The following is a 17536-nucleotide window of genomic DNA, read 5'->3' as shown; positions in this document are numbered from 1 at the left end:
TTTTCAGTGAGTATCGGAAAGTCGACCTTGAAGCTAAATTTGAACCCAATTTGCTCAATACCACAGTTTATATTATTTCTGTGACACTTCAAGTTTCCACATTCTTTGTAAATTACACTGTAAGTGCTACTAAACTCTCTCTCTCTCTCTCTCTCTCTATATATATATATATATATAGATATATATATATATATATATATATATATATATATATAGATATATATATATATATATATATATATATATATAAATATTTCAGATATGCTCACTCAATGATATTTCAGGCATAGATCTTTCCACAGTCCTTTGCATCACAGTCAATTGATGTTCTTCCCTTTTCACAGTAACCCACATCTCACTTGCATTTAAGAGTGCAGGTAAGGCGGCACTATTGAAGAGAGTGACACTTAGGATCTTGTCCAGAGTGTGTGTGTATGTGTGTGTGTGTGTGGATATGTATGTATATATGTATCTATGTATGTATGTATGTATGTATATACATACAAAGCAGGAGTGGACTGAGAGTATTAAGGGCCCTTAGGCATAACTGTTTACTGGGTCACTTTGAATGTGTGTTTTGGTAGAGTTAACATGTAGAGTGCAGGCCCCTCAGAGCTCCAGGCCCTCTGGCAGTGCCTGATTGACTGATGGCTCAGTCTGCCCCTGATACAAAGCAAACACATAATATTGTTTTCCTTCTCTTCTTCACCAGGGCGAACCATTTATGGAAGGTTTAAAAGACAACAAACCCCTATTGTATAGTTTATTAATATCTGGCTCTACAGTGTTGCTATTAGCTTCTGGAATCTTCCCACAGATGCTGGATATGTTTCAACTTGTAGAACTTCCAAGTGATGTAAGTATTGCCCACAAGACATTGTGGTTTCTTCTTTCTATATTCTTAAAGACAAAAAATGTCTGTGTCATATGGACACCCGCTTCTCCACATGGCCTCAGGGATACAGGGTTCAGTTTGTAACCACACAGATTTGAGTTCTGTCTCACTGCATGGCTCCTTGGTTCTATTATAGTCTCTGGCTGACCAGTGGAATTGGTTGATGAAAACTGTATGGAAGCCTAGTACTTTAAGTCTGGTACTTATTCTATCAGTCTCTTTCACCAAACTGCTAAGTCGGGAGTACACACACACACACACACACTTTTCACTCACTGCACTTAGCTACACATCCAGCTTTTCCACTCTTTTGTCCTATTTTGTCTCATATTCACGTTGTACCTGCACATCATGCTTCTCTCTTTCTGTGCTAATGCCTCTTAAAAAGCACCCAGTCCTCTCTGTGAAGTGATTGGCAATAGGAAGGGCATCTAGCTGTAGAAACCTTGCCAAAGCAGACATGGGACCTGGCAGAGTCCTCTGGCTCATCTGTTCTAGTCAAACCATCCAACCCATTATCAGCATCAAGTAGACATTAAAAGATTAAGATGATGACAAACATACAACTGGCTTCCACACAGTTTCCATCAACCAAATTCATTCACAGGGCATTAATCGCCCCTGGGCTAGAGTGGAAGACATTTGTCCAAAGTGCCATGCAGTAGAACTGAACCTGAAATCACATGACTACAAAGCAAGCTTCTTAATCACACAGGCATGATGACATTTCCTAAAAATAAAACATAAAATTTTATCATTTTAAAAAAAAACTTTGTTCCCATGATATTTCCATATAAATAATTGATCCAGCCGAGCTCTAATTGTGGAGGGCATCTGTGGAAAGGGTAGACCCAGGAAGACATGGGAGGAAGTGGTGAGAAAGGATCTTCAAATGCTGGGCCTCACTGGTGACATGACAAGGGACCGGGGGGTTGTGGTGGTTTGATGTACTTGAGAAGACACGTCAATCTAAGTAAAATTGCTGTCATCCATACATTCAGGCTTGTCCTTTACAGATGTCAGTGCCACGTAAGATGCAGTTGTACTGGTGCTGCATAAAAGCACCCGTGCCAGTGGCACATGAAAGTCAGTCAGCACACTCAAAGTGGTTGGCATTAGGAAGGGCATCCAGTTGTAGAAACCCTGCTACGACAGACAATTGGAGTCTGGACAGCTCATGCCAGCATGGAAAATGGGCATTAAATGATGATGATGATTTGTATAGTATTTTTTATTCTGTAATCAACTAATTTTCTAAGATGTATTTTAATTGTTTTTTTTTTTTTTTTTTCTTTTCTCCAGTTCTGCCAAACCCTGGTGATTGTCATCCTTTTAGATATGATTGGTTCTTTCGTGATCGATAAAATATGTCACTATTTCTTTGGAAAAGGCAAAGTACGCAAAGTATGAATCAAAGAAAGGAAGTGGGGGGTGGGAATTGATGTGTTTTTGTTGGGGGGGGTCTTATTTTTTGTTTTGTTTTTGTTTGTTTTGGGTTTTTTTTTGTTTTTTTTTAAGAAGACAAAAAGGAATGGCTCGGATACTAGGCAATAAAGAAACTACACAGATGTTGAGTCCAAGAGCATTTATTATTGAAATTACACAACCTTGAAACCATGGCTGATATGGGATCTTTGTTGTTTTTTTATTTTTTATTTTTGTTTTACTTTTGATCTTTTCTCTCTCTCTCTCTCTCATCACATCTGATCTCATGTATTCCAATCATTGATTTGATAACTGTTGGCGCTGCCAGCCACCATTCTTTTCTTGTCATTCTTACTTATTCCAAAAACATTGACATTAATTCTAAAGAAAAAAAAAAAGGAAAAGAGAGACAATCCTGCAGTAAATGCATACACAAACGCTGCATGTACAAAAAAAATGTGAAAACGGGGGGGTTCTGTTCTTTCATAGTTTTTTTTTTTCATACTGTATATTACAAAAAAAAATTGTTTTTTCACTCAAAATTTCTACTACAACCAAATCTTTTAAATATTTCTTTCAACTTAAAGATATTGAAAAGCAAAAAAGTTTAAAAAATAGCAAAAAATATTTCTTGAATATTTATTTCTTTTAATTTAACAATTTTTCTGGAGAAGAAAAAATTTTTCATTTTATTTTTTAAAAAAAGTCCTAATTTTATTAATTTTTCTTCTGCAAACATAATAACATTAGATTTAAATTTGAAAATTAATAACAGTTTAAATATTTATATAAAGTTAATTTTGAATTTCTATTAATGCATTTTTCTAGACAGTCACAGAAATGAAAAAAATATATATATAATTCACTATTAAGGTTGTTGATAATGGGATAAATAATTAAATAATCTATAACGAAGATTAAAAAAGAAAAAAGATTGGAATGGTTTGCGTTTATATATATATATATATATATATACACACACATATATATATATATATACACATGCCATTTCCTCACCTCCCTCCCCAAATATGAGATGATACCTTTTTAAATATTATTTTTTTAAAATTTTTAAACTATTCCCATGATGATAATTAATTGTACAACTGTGAACTAGCTGCTCCAAAGAGACATATCTGAACTTGTTGTACCTGACCAGTAAACGCAGACCATTTTCCTGAAGTATTGACCTGATGACTTGTTGTTAGAATCTCTTCAATAAAATGATCATTGCCAAATTGATTGGAACTGGATGTGTGTGTTTTTGTTGTTTGTATTTTGACTTTCTTTTAACTCCATGTTGAAGAAATATTTAAATGGTATCTTGACAAAAAGAAATATTCATTAATTATTATTTCCTTATTGTCCACAAGGGACTGAACATAGAGGGGACAGACAAAGAGATTAAGTCAATTACATCGACTCCAGTGCGTAACTGGTACTTAATTTATCGACCCTGAAAGGATGAAAGGTAAAGTCAACCTCGACAAAATTTGAATTCAGAACATAAAGGCAGAAAATACTGCTAAGCATTTCGCCTGGCACGCTAACGTTTCTGCCAGCTCGCCGCTATTCATTAATTATATATACACACACATACACAGACCTACATATATCATACATAATTGGCCTTCCATCAGTTATAACAATGAGTGTTCCAGCTGATTCAATCAATGAAACAGCCTGTTTGTGAATTTAATGTGCAAGTGGTGGAGTACTCCACAGACATGTGTACCCTTCATGTAGTTCTCAAGGAGATTCAGCTTGATGCAGCTGGCCCCTTTGAATTACAGGTACAACTCATTTTTTTCCAGCTAGGTGAACTGGAGCAACTTGAAATAAAATGTCTTGCTCAAGAGCGCAACACATTAGCAGAAACCTAACTCATGACGTTACGATTATTAGCTGAAAGCCCTAACCACTAAGCCACTCACCTTCACTAAAGTGGTTGATGTTAGGAAAGGTATCCAGACATAGAAACAGGCCAAATTAGACTGAAACCTGGTACAGCTCTCCTGCTTGCCAACTCTGGTCAAATCATCTTACTCACACCTGCATGGAAAACTGACATTCAAGGATGATAATAAAAATGATCGCTCACATAAATACTTCTATTTGTTTTGGGCTGTGGACATGCTGGGGTAAAATAATCTCAAAATTATATGTTCATTTTTACAGCTGCCTCAAGAGCATTTTTCAGTGCTCTTTATATTTTGCTTTTCAGTGATACTATAGGATAGCCAGAAATGATCTAGTTTGTCAAAAACTATAATTTCTTCAGGTTTGTATGATTTCAACACTGGAGATCACAATCATACAAAAACTTTATTTTTTCTTCAAAATTTGAATTGAAAAATATTTTTGGGATTTAATTCATCCTTATTTCCATAACTTTGCATTTTAATTTGTTTGATGCTTCACATTTTTGAAATGTGACAGATTGAAAAATTATGCTACAATAAAATTTTCACAAATAGTTTTGTTTCAAAATTTCTCTTTTATGGAAGTGAGTGGAAGCAGGGCAGTGGTTAAAGTTAAAATTTTGGAAAGATTTAATTTATTTTTACAGAATTGTAATCTCTGATGTTTAAAAATATACAAATATAGAAAAAGTACAATGGTCGGCAAATTAAATAATTTCCTACTCTATTGTTTAGGATTACTCCTGTTTCCCCCCTCTTAGTATAACAGAAGGGCTGGGTAAGCTGAAAAAATAATCCTTTTTTTTTTTCTTTCAAGTATTTTTCCAAAGAGTTTTAACATGTAGCCCAGTAAACTGGACTACAAAGAAATCTGTAATAGATCTATAACTGTATATACATATTACATGTATGGGTGTGTATGTGTTCATGTATGTATATTGAGTGTCTGTGTATGTATTATGTATATATAATTGAATAAATGAGGACAGTTCTGAAAAAATTATCATTTGTCCAACCCATGCTAGCATGGGAAGCTGACGTTAAATGATGATGATGATAATTTTATTTTCTTAAATACTTCTTGAATTTTTTTTTTTAATTGATTTTTTAAAAATAATTTTTTTCATACAAAACAAAGCTTCTCCCCTTCTGTTGCCAATTGACGTAGACGCTTGCCAGCTGGTGCCCGAACAAGTCTGGCACACTTTTGTCATCGTGACATTCATGCTTTTCCCAAACAGCATTAGGACATAAGTGAAATGAATCCGCATTCCACCTAGAATTGAAACCGCAGCGTCAACATCAACACCAATTATTATGAATTCATGTTATTGCATTTCACGGGAGTCGATTTAAAAAAAACAACAACTTTACTCTATATTTGATATTGTGACATTCATATAATTTTCAAATATATTATTGGGGAAAATAAAGTGAAATGATTTTATCCGAGAATTGAAACCGGGCCTGCCAACATTACAATGAGAAAAGAAAAAAGGAGGTGACTCACTAAATTAAATTTTCGCGCCTGTTCTACTTGTCACAACCCAATATTAACTGTGTCTGTGTGTTCGTTCTATAAAAGATTTCAGTCACTTGATACTAACAGCTTGACGTAAATATTTCACTAAACAGAATTAGTTCATCCGTTTTGGCGCTAATTTTGATTTCTAAACTATTTTTAGAGATGACATCTTGGCAGGCGGACAGACTCGCCTGTGAAGGGAAATTTCTGTTTCTTTAGGGTGACATTAATTATCATTATTACAATTAATTAAATACGGCACTTGCTAGTTATGATTTAAAGTGTATTTTATATTTGTCTCTTAAAATCAAAAAGAAAGAACTAAAGGAGAATTATAGGATATATATGTGTATATATATATATATATATATATATGTGTATATATATATATATATATATATATATATGTACAAATACACACACACACACACATATATATATATATACACGCATATATATATATATACACGTACAAATACATACACACACACGCATATATATATATATACACATGTACAAATACATACACATACACACACACATATATATATACACGCATAAATATATATATACACATGTACAAATACATACACACACACACCATATATATATATATATATATACACGTACACACACTAGCAATGCACCCCGGCGTTGCCTGGGTGTTATGACAGGCAGCTACATTGTATTAATTGTTCTTTCTTATGGGCAGAATCGGCACACGAGGAGGATGAAGCAAAAAATTCTTCTTTATAAACATGATTTTCTAATGAGCAACCCTGCAGTTTCCGTCTACCAAATTCAGTCACAAGTCTGTGGTTGGCCTAGGGCTATAGTAGAAAACACTTGCCCAAGGTACCATGCAGAGGTACTGAACGTGGAACCAAGTGGTTGAGAAGCAAATTTCTCAACCACACAGTCATTCTTGCACCTAATATGTGTGTGTATTTACATTTGTTGTTAAATCGAGTATTGTGTCCCACTATATCTCAAAGTTAGCAGTTCATCATGCGGTGAATTTATAAAATAAATGCCAGATTGAAATACGTACTGAGGTCAGTATGATCAATTAAATTTTTGAAGGTGGTACCCCCATCATAGCGACAGTCGAACGACTAAACCCAGTAAAATAATGTTTAAAGACTTAATGGCTTCAAATTTCTAGCATCAGTTAAATTAGTTTTGTCAAGAGTTTTATGGGATATAAAACTTCATTTTACCTAATATAGTTAGAGTTTTACTGTAAGCTATTTTAACCTTGGCAACAAAGCGGTGAGCTGATAATGTTGCTCACACAACTTCAACTTCAGGGGGAAGAAATGGAGGCCCAGGCGCAGCAGCTCAGAGAAGACATGGAAGCTTTGAGAAGGTTGATTCAAGTTCAAATTTCTGAAAAGTATTCCAGTCCAACTTCTTCAACTGCTGTCTCACCACTTGCTGCTTTTCATTAAACATCAGAATTGTGGCCTGATTACTGGTCAAGATTCTGCATTTATGTTGAGACATACGCCGAGCCTGACCAGCTCACGGCTCAAGTTTTCGTGACGAATCAAACCGCTAACTGGCGAATCTGGCTACTCAACAGAGTCCGCCCAGGGATATTAACGAGATGACGATGGAGGAAATTGTCAACTTTATGAAAGAACAATTCGACCCCAAACGTTTCGTTGTGCGAGAACGTTTCAAGTTCTGGAGTGACAGACAACGGAAGCCAGGCAAAACTCTCCAGGAACTGGCAGCGTATACGTCAAGATGCTGCTACCTGTGACTTCCTTTCGATAACAGACCCTCAAGATGAAGCTTATAGACAGAGATTCATATATTTTGTCAACAATGAAGCTGTTTTGAAGGCTCTTTCCAAGATCAAGGACACAGAGTTGAATGTTGCCCGTGCTGTCCAAGTCGCAACTGAGACCGAAGACACGGCGAAGGCTGCCAACGAAACTGTTGGCGGTTCCAGGCCTGTCAACAAGATCAAGCAGAGACAGAATAAGGGTCAACGAAAAAAAACCACCAACAGTCTAATACCACAGACCCTGAGTTGAAGTGTTACAGATGTGGAAAGGCCCATAAAGTGGCAGACTGCCCCTACAAAGAAGTCAAATACCATTTTTGTGACAAGAAATGACATTTGAAAGCTGTTTGTAAGAAGAAGCAATGGGAACATCGTTTTCAACCTTCCGCGAAGAGAATCACGAAAGCAGAACTCGTGAAAATAATGCTCGGCGAAGTTCCCGACGATACTTTTAGGGTAGTTGCGCCAATCACAATCCAGGACTGTCAGTTCACGGTGGAACTGGACACTGCAACTACGGGAAATTTTGTTTCTTTGCTGGCCCGGAAACAATTAGGAAAACCGAAGTTGGATGATGTCAGACTTCGCTACAAGTCTGCTAGCAAGCACCACCTACCCGTGCTGGGAACTTTTATGGGCCAAACCAAGACATTGGGAATCTCTGTGGATGATGCTCTTGAACTGAAATGCACAGAGAGTCAAGACCAGATTGAAGGTGCAAGAACATCGCGTTCTAAGACTTCTAACCAGCCTTATGCTTCCCTCAGCACTCACCGCGAGTACTCCTGCAGCAACGACTCCCTTTTGGAATTAAGTTTGCACCTGGTTATTTCCAGGAGATTATGGAAATCCTAACCAGGGATCTGCCAGTTGTCAACCGGTGATGGCAAGAAGGGAGGAAGCAAAAACACACAGAAATATATACACATGGATATACGACGGGCTTCTTTCAGTTTCCGTCCACCAAATCCTCTCACAACGTTTTGGTTGGCTCAAGGCTAAAGTAGAAGACACTTGCCTAAGGTGTCACGCAGTGGGACTGAACCCGGAACCATGTGGATGGGAAGCAAGCTACATACACACACACATATAATCAGTTGTAGGGTTTATTAGAATCCTAGTATTTTAATATTCAGGGAGCCGGGAAAGGATTCAGTTCCACATATTCGTAGACGTTACTATAGTTGACTGGTCCAGGTGATGACGTAGGCACATCTGTTGACGTGTGGATAGACGTGAGGCTATTGTAACCTATTTCTTTATTATCCACAAGGGGCTAAACACAGAGGGGACAAACAAGGACAGACATAGGTATTAAGTCGATTACATCGATCCCAGTGCGTAACTGGTACTTAATTTATCGACCCCGAAAGGATGAAAGGCAAAGTCGTCCTCGGCGGAATTTGAACTCAACGTAACGCAGACGAAATACCGCTAAGCATTTCGCCCGGCGTGCTAACGTTTCTGCCAGCTCGCCGCCTGTATGAGGCTATTGTAACCGTTGACTGGTAAAGACGTAATCACGTCTATTCACGCCTGGATGGATGAACGGCTGTTGCACCAATTGACTGTTAACAAAAGGTAAGGATGCAGGCTACTCAATTTATGCTTTTCTGTCTGGCGTCAGACGGTTGTTGACAAAAAAAAATAAATAAATAAACAGCCGATATGCAAATTAACGTTTATACCTCTGATGCACAACGAATACAACAAATGGCAGATATTCGCTCCATTAGCTTTATGGAAGTCTTTGAATCTTTTCAATTGGCTGCGTCTGTTATGTTTGCCTTATTTAAACTGGAATCAAATTTACTTCGGCTGACGTTTATATTTTACCCTCAAATATAATTTCTCTATCTTAGTTATTTCTTGAAGACAAAGACTACAAATCTGTTTTTGTTTAATTTAGTCTGTCAATATTGGCTATTCTGTCTTTGTAGCGACTATTTAAGGTTTTGAAGACAAACGTTGATCAAACCTTTTATGTGTCTTCAGACTTCTTCACAAAGTCTTATGAATGTAGGTGCAAGCAAGGCTGGTGCTTAAGAAGCTTGTTTTGAAATCACCTGGTTTCGACTCAGCGCTGGATTAACCATTAAGCAAAATAAACGCGTACTTAGGGCACCAAGGAAGGTGGGGTTGCACCACAGAAATGATAGATAGTTTACGATACAAAAGAAATCACTTTAAACCTGCTAAAATAATATTCAAAGTGGTTTATACAAATGGAAATATAACTGTGAAATGTTCATGGTGTCGTAGTAAGGATCTGATCAAGTACTTTACTATTAAAAAGAAGTAGAAGCCTTTTCAAGTATAAATGAAGTGTACAAAAATAAACGTTATTTTCCATCTTACTCTTCATTTTATTTTATTTAGAAAAATAAATTTTTATTTTATGGTTTACTAGCAGTATCGCCCGGCGTTGCTCGGGTTTGTAAGGGAAATAACTATATAAGCATTTTTAGAGAGTTATAGCCAAAAAATAGCAAAAAAATGCATTAAAAATGGAAAAAAAATTATGGTAAATTTTTTTTAAATCGTTGGCTCATCTTAGACATTTTTAGAGAGTTACTTCCCTTATATAATAGCGAAAAAATGCATTAAAATGGAAAAAAATGATGGTAATTTTTTTTTTAATCGTAGACCCATCGTAGACGCGCGCTAATACCCAGAAGGGCTCGATATGAATCACGACTATAAGATACCCGGTTTTGGTTAAACTGCACCGCAAAATGTGGGAGTAGTTAGGAATCTAAATCGTAGGAGACAGACACACAACTTCACTTTTATATATAAAGATTATTATTTATATTTTGAATTACATGCATGTTGAGCACCAAAATCTTCTAAGTGCTTAAAACCTCTATGGTCAGTGGTCACAGCACATCAAAGATCTATAATTGTGCAACTTACACCACCCAACTTCGGTTGTGGAATGCAACAACTACCCCAGTTCACTAACATTGCTGACACAAATCTCTCACGGATACACAAGAACTGATTCGCTCGAACTTTTTTCCGTTTTCGATCTTCCCTTTCATCGTCGTTGTAGCCTTCGCTACCAAATGATATCATGTGCAGAATACTCCTCTTTTCTCTGTTATTGAGCTCCCAGTCAGAGTAATTCTCAGTAAATTGGCTCGTGATTTCCATTATGTTGAGGTTGTAACTGAGGTGTTCAGACGTTACAATTCAATCGGGTGTTACTGGTTCTGCAGTAGAGTTTTTAGAACAGAAATGCGGGTTTTGAAGGTAAATCCCGATTCTGGGAGCGACTGTAGCATTATCAAGCGCCAACAATACTTTAGCTTCAAAGTCGTATCCTTCGCAATATCTTTTTACTGTTAAACAAAAGAATGAAATAAACCACTATGTGAACATTTTTGTATCACACACACACACACACACATTAGTTAAGTAGTTCGTCGTGGCTAAGCAATTCTCACAATCGAAGGCCTTTATTTCGATTTTTTTCCTTCTCATTTCATGTCTTTTCCCATGGATAAGCCTCTTGATCAGGACAAATTTCTGCATTATTTGCGGTAATTTCTAATGCTCCGATAAACGAAGTCTTTGTTTTTCCTTTATTTGGTGCAAGGATATAAAAATTTTTCTTAGTTCTGATTGGAGAAATTGGAGAAATATTCCTTATCTATATATTCGATACAACCAGCAGACTAATGCAATTTTTGCTTGAAGAAACAAATACATGTATTAATGATTCCCTTTGACATGCATGGATATTTCGAATCATATTTATAACGTCCTTTGGATAAGGAATGCAGCAACAAAAACATGTGATTTGTGGATAAATACGTAGCAATACATTAAAAGGTTTATGAAGTTCCATTAAAAAATCCTCGTTATTATTGTTGTTGTTATATATATATAATGTATTGAGTATTAAAGGAAATAGTGAGTACTTAGTATGAAAGATTAAGAAAATGAGAGAGACTGAAACAACGTGTTAACGATACGAGATACTTTATTAGACTGCCGTTGTTGTACAAGGTATTTGTTGTGGCGGGAAACCTACTGAATGTCCTTGTATCAAGGGAGACAATGGGCAACGTTGATTGTTCATGTTTGTTGTGATGATTACATAACAATTATCATAGAAAGCTTGATGTTTCAGAAAAGAGGCTCGTTGTCATAATTTCTTTCTAGCAAGGGATGATGGCTCTCTCAGATCTAGCGGGGAAGTGTCCGATTCATTCACAGTCTCAAATGGGAGAAAACAAGGCTGTGTTCTTGCACCACCACTCTTATTTGTTTTGTATTTCTCTGTCATGTAGGAAACAGCGTTCGAGGGTGTTAAAGAAGGAGTAAAGTTTGTTCAACAAACAGCACTTCAAAGCAAAAATTTAGACGTTGGTGCAAACAGTTTGAGACTTACTCTTCTCAGATGATTGTGCACTTGTAGCACACACTCTTGAGGACAGGCAATGGATTCTTAACAACTTCTCGCGTGCATCGAAGGCTTTTGTCTGACCACCAGCATCAAGAAAGACATGCATAAGATCTGGTCATCAAATCTAAGTAGAGACTTCAAACTTGAAATATTCAAAGCCACAGTCGAACCAATTCTACTATATGGCTCAGAAACCTGGACGTTATCAAAGAAGCTTGAGAGGCGGTTGGATGGAACCTACACTCGCCTCCTTATGAGAGCTCAAAATCTCTCGTGGAAGCGCCATCCAACCAAAATGCAAATATATGGGAAATTACCACCTGTGTCATCTCTTGTGAAAGGTAGGAGAGTCCAGTTTGCTGGACAGTGTTGTAGAGCTGAAAAAGAAGTAATTTCTATTCTTCTCCTCTGGAAGCCATCTACTCGCAATACCAGAGGGCGCACACTCTCCTACCCTGATGTAATCTCCAGGGATACAGGCATCCAGCAACAGGACCTCCGTAATGCTATGATGGACCGTGAAGTCTGGCGTAACATAGTAAATTCCATTGTCTCGACCACGGTCGAACAATGATGATGATGAGCATCAAGAAAACTGAGCTTGTCCATCAGCCCATTCGTGACTATCTTCCCGCTGTTGCCGCTATTGTATATGTTGATGGGAAAGCATTAGAAACTGTTTCCTCCTTCACTTATCTTAGCTCCATTGTGTCGAATGATGCGAAGATAGATAAAGAAATTGAGTGTGGAAACGGGGAGGCTAGCTCCGCTTTCTATAAGCTTTATCACAGGTGAAAGTTAATGTATATAAGTCGTTGATTTTGACAACATTGTTTTATGGTGCTGAATCTTGGACTTTATACCGAAAGCCTATCAACCAACCTGACACTTTTCATATGCGATGCTAGCGTACTATCTCCAACATAAAACCGAGTGATCATATTCATAACAGTGAGGTACTAACAAAATGCAACATATCAAGTATTGGAGCTATCCTCATCAAAATACAGCTTAGACGGTCAGGTCTTCTCTTTCGTATGAGTGATATCAGAATTCCAAAGCAACTTCTCTTTGGCCAATTCCCAACAGGAAAGTCAGTTGGAAGGCTACTCTTGTGTTTCAAAGACAAACTAAAAGACAATATGAAGTGATGCAACAACATTCCTTTTTCTTCCTGGGAAAAACAAAGCATCAGAACGCAGGACCTGGCACCAGTCCTGCTTCTCTTCAGTTCAAAGATTTGAGCGAAATTGACTCCAACACCGGGACCAACTTCGTGCAAGCATGAAGGCACGCTGGCAAAACACTGTTTCTCTGAATAGAAACCTTACCTGTCACTGCGGTTTTGTGGCATGAAGCAAAGCAGGTCTTGCTATCCACTCAAGAAAACACATAGTAAATAATCCACAAGCACTTAAGCAAACTGAGTCCTCGACTCGTTCCATTTGCAAAATGGTTTGCAAGGTACCAGCAGGCCTCAAGAGACACATTCATGTCCATAGAACATGATTAACACTTATTTTACTGAACCCTCATTTGTCATTCAGGACGAGAGAATCCATCATATATATATATATATATATATATATATATATATTTCAATGTGTACAAATAACAAAGGGAAATAGATAAATAGTTACCAGGGTGGCAAAAATTCACGTGCCAAGGATATTACAGGCTACTTATAAAGGTAGAAATTGCAGGGTTAAGTGAGATATTTTTGTATAACATGAATTTCTTAATTTATCCATGTATGTATATATATACATATATATACTTCTATACTTGCTGCGAGTATACTCTGCGATGACATCTCTCACGCCGGACTTCTTTCTGATGATGTTGCTATTTATGTGCTCTCTCAACGAGATACCAAGCATTGACCTTTCCATGGCTCTTTGAGCCGTTATCAGTCTTTGCTCTTCTCTCTTTGTGGTAGCCCATGTTTCACTACCATATAACATTGCAGGCAGAACTGCACTGTTAATGAGGTTGGCGCGGGTTGTCCTGTCCAACCTTCCCTTGAGCACATTCCTTATGCCATTGAACGCCTTCCATCCGGCCCTTACTCTCCGTGAGATCTCCTTTTTGATATCCCGGCGAGTATAGATGGGCTGGACACGTCGCCCGGCTCACCGATAATCGGTGGAGGCACGCAGTTGTCGAGTGGTATATATGAGAGAGAGAGACATATACACTTATCCTTTGTCTTTTACTTGTTTCAGTCAGTGGACAGTGACCATGCTGGGGCACAGCTTTGAAGGGTTTTAGTCAAACAAATTGATCCCATTACATTTTTTTTTTAATCTGGTACTATTCTATCAGTTCCTTTTTGCCGAACTGCTCATTCACAGACTGAAACAAACACCAGATGTAAAGCTGTGGTGAAGGAACAAACACAAACTCACACACACACACAATGGTTTATTTCTGTTTCCGTCTCAAAAATTATTTACAAGCCTTTATTCGTCCCGGGGCAATAGTGGAGGACTCTTGCCAAAAGTGCTGTGCAGTCAGACTGAACCCCAAACCCCATGGTTGGGAAGTAAGCTCCTTAACCACACGCCCACGCCTGCGCCTAGATATTCGTTAAATACTCTTTTAATGCTGTGTCCCGCTTTATGTAATATCAAACAAGACTCGCTTTTAACTGTTACTGTAGATTCATTGTAAATGCGCGCGCGTTTATATTTGAATTGTGGCCACACCGGAGCACCGTCTCTGTGCGTACCACCAGTGTTCGCGGGAAGTGATTTCAAAATTATTCCCGCTACAACCTTAACCACTGATAATTTTAAATCGTTTTCAAATAATAATAATGAAATTATTGTATACAGTGCTCAGGTGCACCACAACTTGTCAGAAAGTGCATATAAATTACATGCAGTAATGTAGAAATGTCTGGAAAGCGAACAGTGTATGAGTCAGATACAGCTTGTGTGTGTATGGAGGGGAGAAAATCAAGTGTAGTGTTGGCGAATCTCAGAAAGCATGGAAGTTTTGAAGGATGCAGTGCTCCGACAACTAACAACCGATGCCGGCAGTTTGTTCCATGCTTCAGCAACTCTCAGCGTGAAAAAATGTTTCCTGAAGTCATGGGAGCTGAGCTGTTTTCTTACTTTGTAAATATGTCCACGGGTGTTAGATGGGTGGAGTTTGAAGAGGTGCTCAGAGTTATTGTTTGTGTGATGGTTGATAATTTTATGGGTGTCTGCCAAGTCAGCTGCCAGACGTCGGAGTTTCAATGTGTCCATGCCCAGGGAAGTAAGGCGTTCAGGATATGGCAAATGCCTGATGGAGGGTATTCTTTTGGTTACACGTCGCTGAACAGCTTCAGATTAAAGGACTTAAATAAACAACAAACACAAGTTGTAAACTCGTGGTGGGGAACACACACACACACACACATTCGCGCGCGTGACGTGTTTCTGTCTATGAAATTAATTCGCAAGGCTTTGATCGGCCCGGGGGCCATAGCAGAACACACTTGCCTAATCTGCCGCCCGTTGGGACTGAACCCTAACCCACTTCGTTAAGGATCTCACTTTGTAATCACATGGTTTTGGGTTCAGTTCCAATGCCGCACATTGAGGCTTTGTTCTCTCATAGCCTGGGGCCGGAGAAAGCCTTGAGAGTGGATTTCGCAGACGGAAACTGAAAGGTCATCGTCTGTGTGTGGGTTCCCCACCGCTGCTTTACAACTTGAGTTTGTTGAAGTCCGTAAATTAGCCGTTCGATTTGTTTAAGCCGTGCGAATGTTCCCTGCCATTGCTTCACAAACGGTGTTAGTTTGTTTACGTCTCCATGACTTGGCGGTTCAGCAAAAAAAAAAAGGAAAAAGACCCATAGAATAAGTACCAGGCTTTTAAAAAAAAGTAGTACTGGTGCTGATTCGTTCGACTAAAATTCTTCAAGGCTGTTGTCTCTTCCAAAGTCATCTCAGGATTGTCTCTATAGTAACTGTTACTGATGATACCCATTGAGCTAGAAATACCTTCATTGGTCAGATCGACGGCGCCCTGAGATGAGTTGGTGTTTAACACTCTTTGCCCAAAACGAGAATTTTCTCCACTGCAAACTGTAATAAAAATGGCCATTTTTAAGTTTAAATACATCACAAACATATTTGAACCGATTTAAAAGCTTATATATCATTTTAATATTATTACACAGGCCTCCTTATTTTATTCTAAAATCACAGGCAGATATCATTCTAGATATTCCCGTTTGTGGTCACGGTGCTTCTGAAAAATAAACAAACATTGGCATCAGTTTAAAATCTTTTGAATCACTTATTGTCCAAGCACGAGAGTCAAACAGTCTTTTCCGGTCTTGAATACAGAAGCATTTTCAAAAAGTATTTTCGGAAGTAAAATGTGCAAGATAACATACTTTTCCAGAAAACGCCTGTTTCATCTACTCTGGATATAATTTAATGGCAAATGAGAGGTAGCGCCCGTGTGATCATAGTCTTAAGAACCAGGAGAAATTTCTTAATGGCCTGGGCGTTTGTACACGCAGTTTCACTAGACATACGGATGCCATGTAGGTTATTAAACCGTCATTTGAATGTACAAAACAAACCACAACTAGCTGTGAATGTTTGGTAGTTTTCTCATAACTCTTGTGTTTGAAGATGCTTCTGGTTCTTGCTTTTTCCATTGCAGTAAGTTGACAATATCAGGTTGCGTTTCGTTTCCTAGTTCACTCACTTATATAGGAAGTATAATTTCTGTATTTGTGGCTTCCCACGAAAATTTACCCTTTGAACGAGTCACCTTTGTTGAAAAGCAATTCTTTCTGATTTAGGCACAAGACTAGCAAGTTTGATACTATCGACCTCAGTATTTGATTTGGACTTCATTTTATTGAATCCGAGGGATAAAAAGCAAATTTGAACTCAGACCGTTAAGAGTCAGCAGAAATAACCAAGGACGCTTGTCCGAAACGCTAATCCAACGTCCTGAAAAGTTTTCATACAAATATCTCGCCATTATGCGCTGGTTCCAATTATTGGGAGAAGGCCAGCAATTTTAAGGTGAAGTGTTTCGTCAATTACACCGACCCCAGTGCTCGACTGGTACTTTATTTTATCGACCCGGAAAAGGGGAAAGGCAAAGCTAACCCCAGAACGTAAAGAGCCAGTATATACTATACAATCACCACTAAAGATGTGATATAAAGTATGTGGCATTAGTTATTAGAGCAAGGCAACGAGTTGGCAGAAGTCGGGGAAGAAAAAAAATGTCTTGCGGCTTTTTACGTTTTGAGTTCAGATCTTTCTGAATTTAACCCTGTTTTTCATCCTTCCTGGGTCGATTAGATAAAGTACCGAGGTCGATGTGATAACACCTCTTCCCTTTAAAATCCTGTCCCCTTGGGATTATTTCAAATACAGCCATTGATACTGCTTTCACTACTACTTCGCCATCGCCGACATTACTAACTGCTGGTACTGCTAACACCACATTTATTAACAACTACTATTAAAGCCCCCATTACCACCACCACTTCTGCTGCCTATTAATACTGCTAAGTCCACCACCACTTCTACTAACGC

The 17536-nt window shown here is 38.0% G+C and overlaps 1 protein-coding gene across 1 annotated transcript in view; it reads left to right on the top strand.

Annotated features, from left to right (window-relative positions):
- The window catches only part of LOC115222803 (manganese-transporting ATPase 13A1), a 38340-nt gene extending 35415 nt beyond the window's left edge, over positions 1 to 2925 (top strand). Inside the window, exons 25-27 of the mRNA XM_029793107.2 lie at positions 8 to 119; positions 713 to 856; positions 2198 to 2925. Coding sequence (XP_029648967.1) covers positions 8 to 119; positions 713 to 856; positions 2198 to 2305 — 364 coding nt within the window. The 3' untranslated portion in view covers positions 2306 to 2925. The remainder of the gene's footprint in view (positions 1 to 7; positions 120 to 712; positions 857 to 2197) is intronic.
- Positions 2926 to 17536: the final 14611 nt, after the last annotated feature.

Source organism: Octopus sinensis, linkage group LG21 (genome assembly GCF_006345805.1).
Source record: "Octopus sinensis linkage group LG21, ASM634580v1, whole genome shotgun sequence".
In the NCBI taxonomy this organism is placed as follows: Eukaryota; Metazoa; Mollusca; class Cephalopoda; order Octopoda; family Octopodidae; genus Octopus; species Octopus sinensis.
Note: the sequence above shows the minus strand (reverse complement) of the source record. Positions and strands in the feature narration are given on the sequence as shown.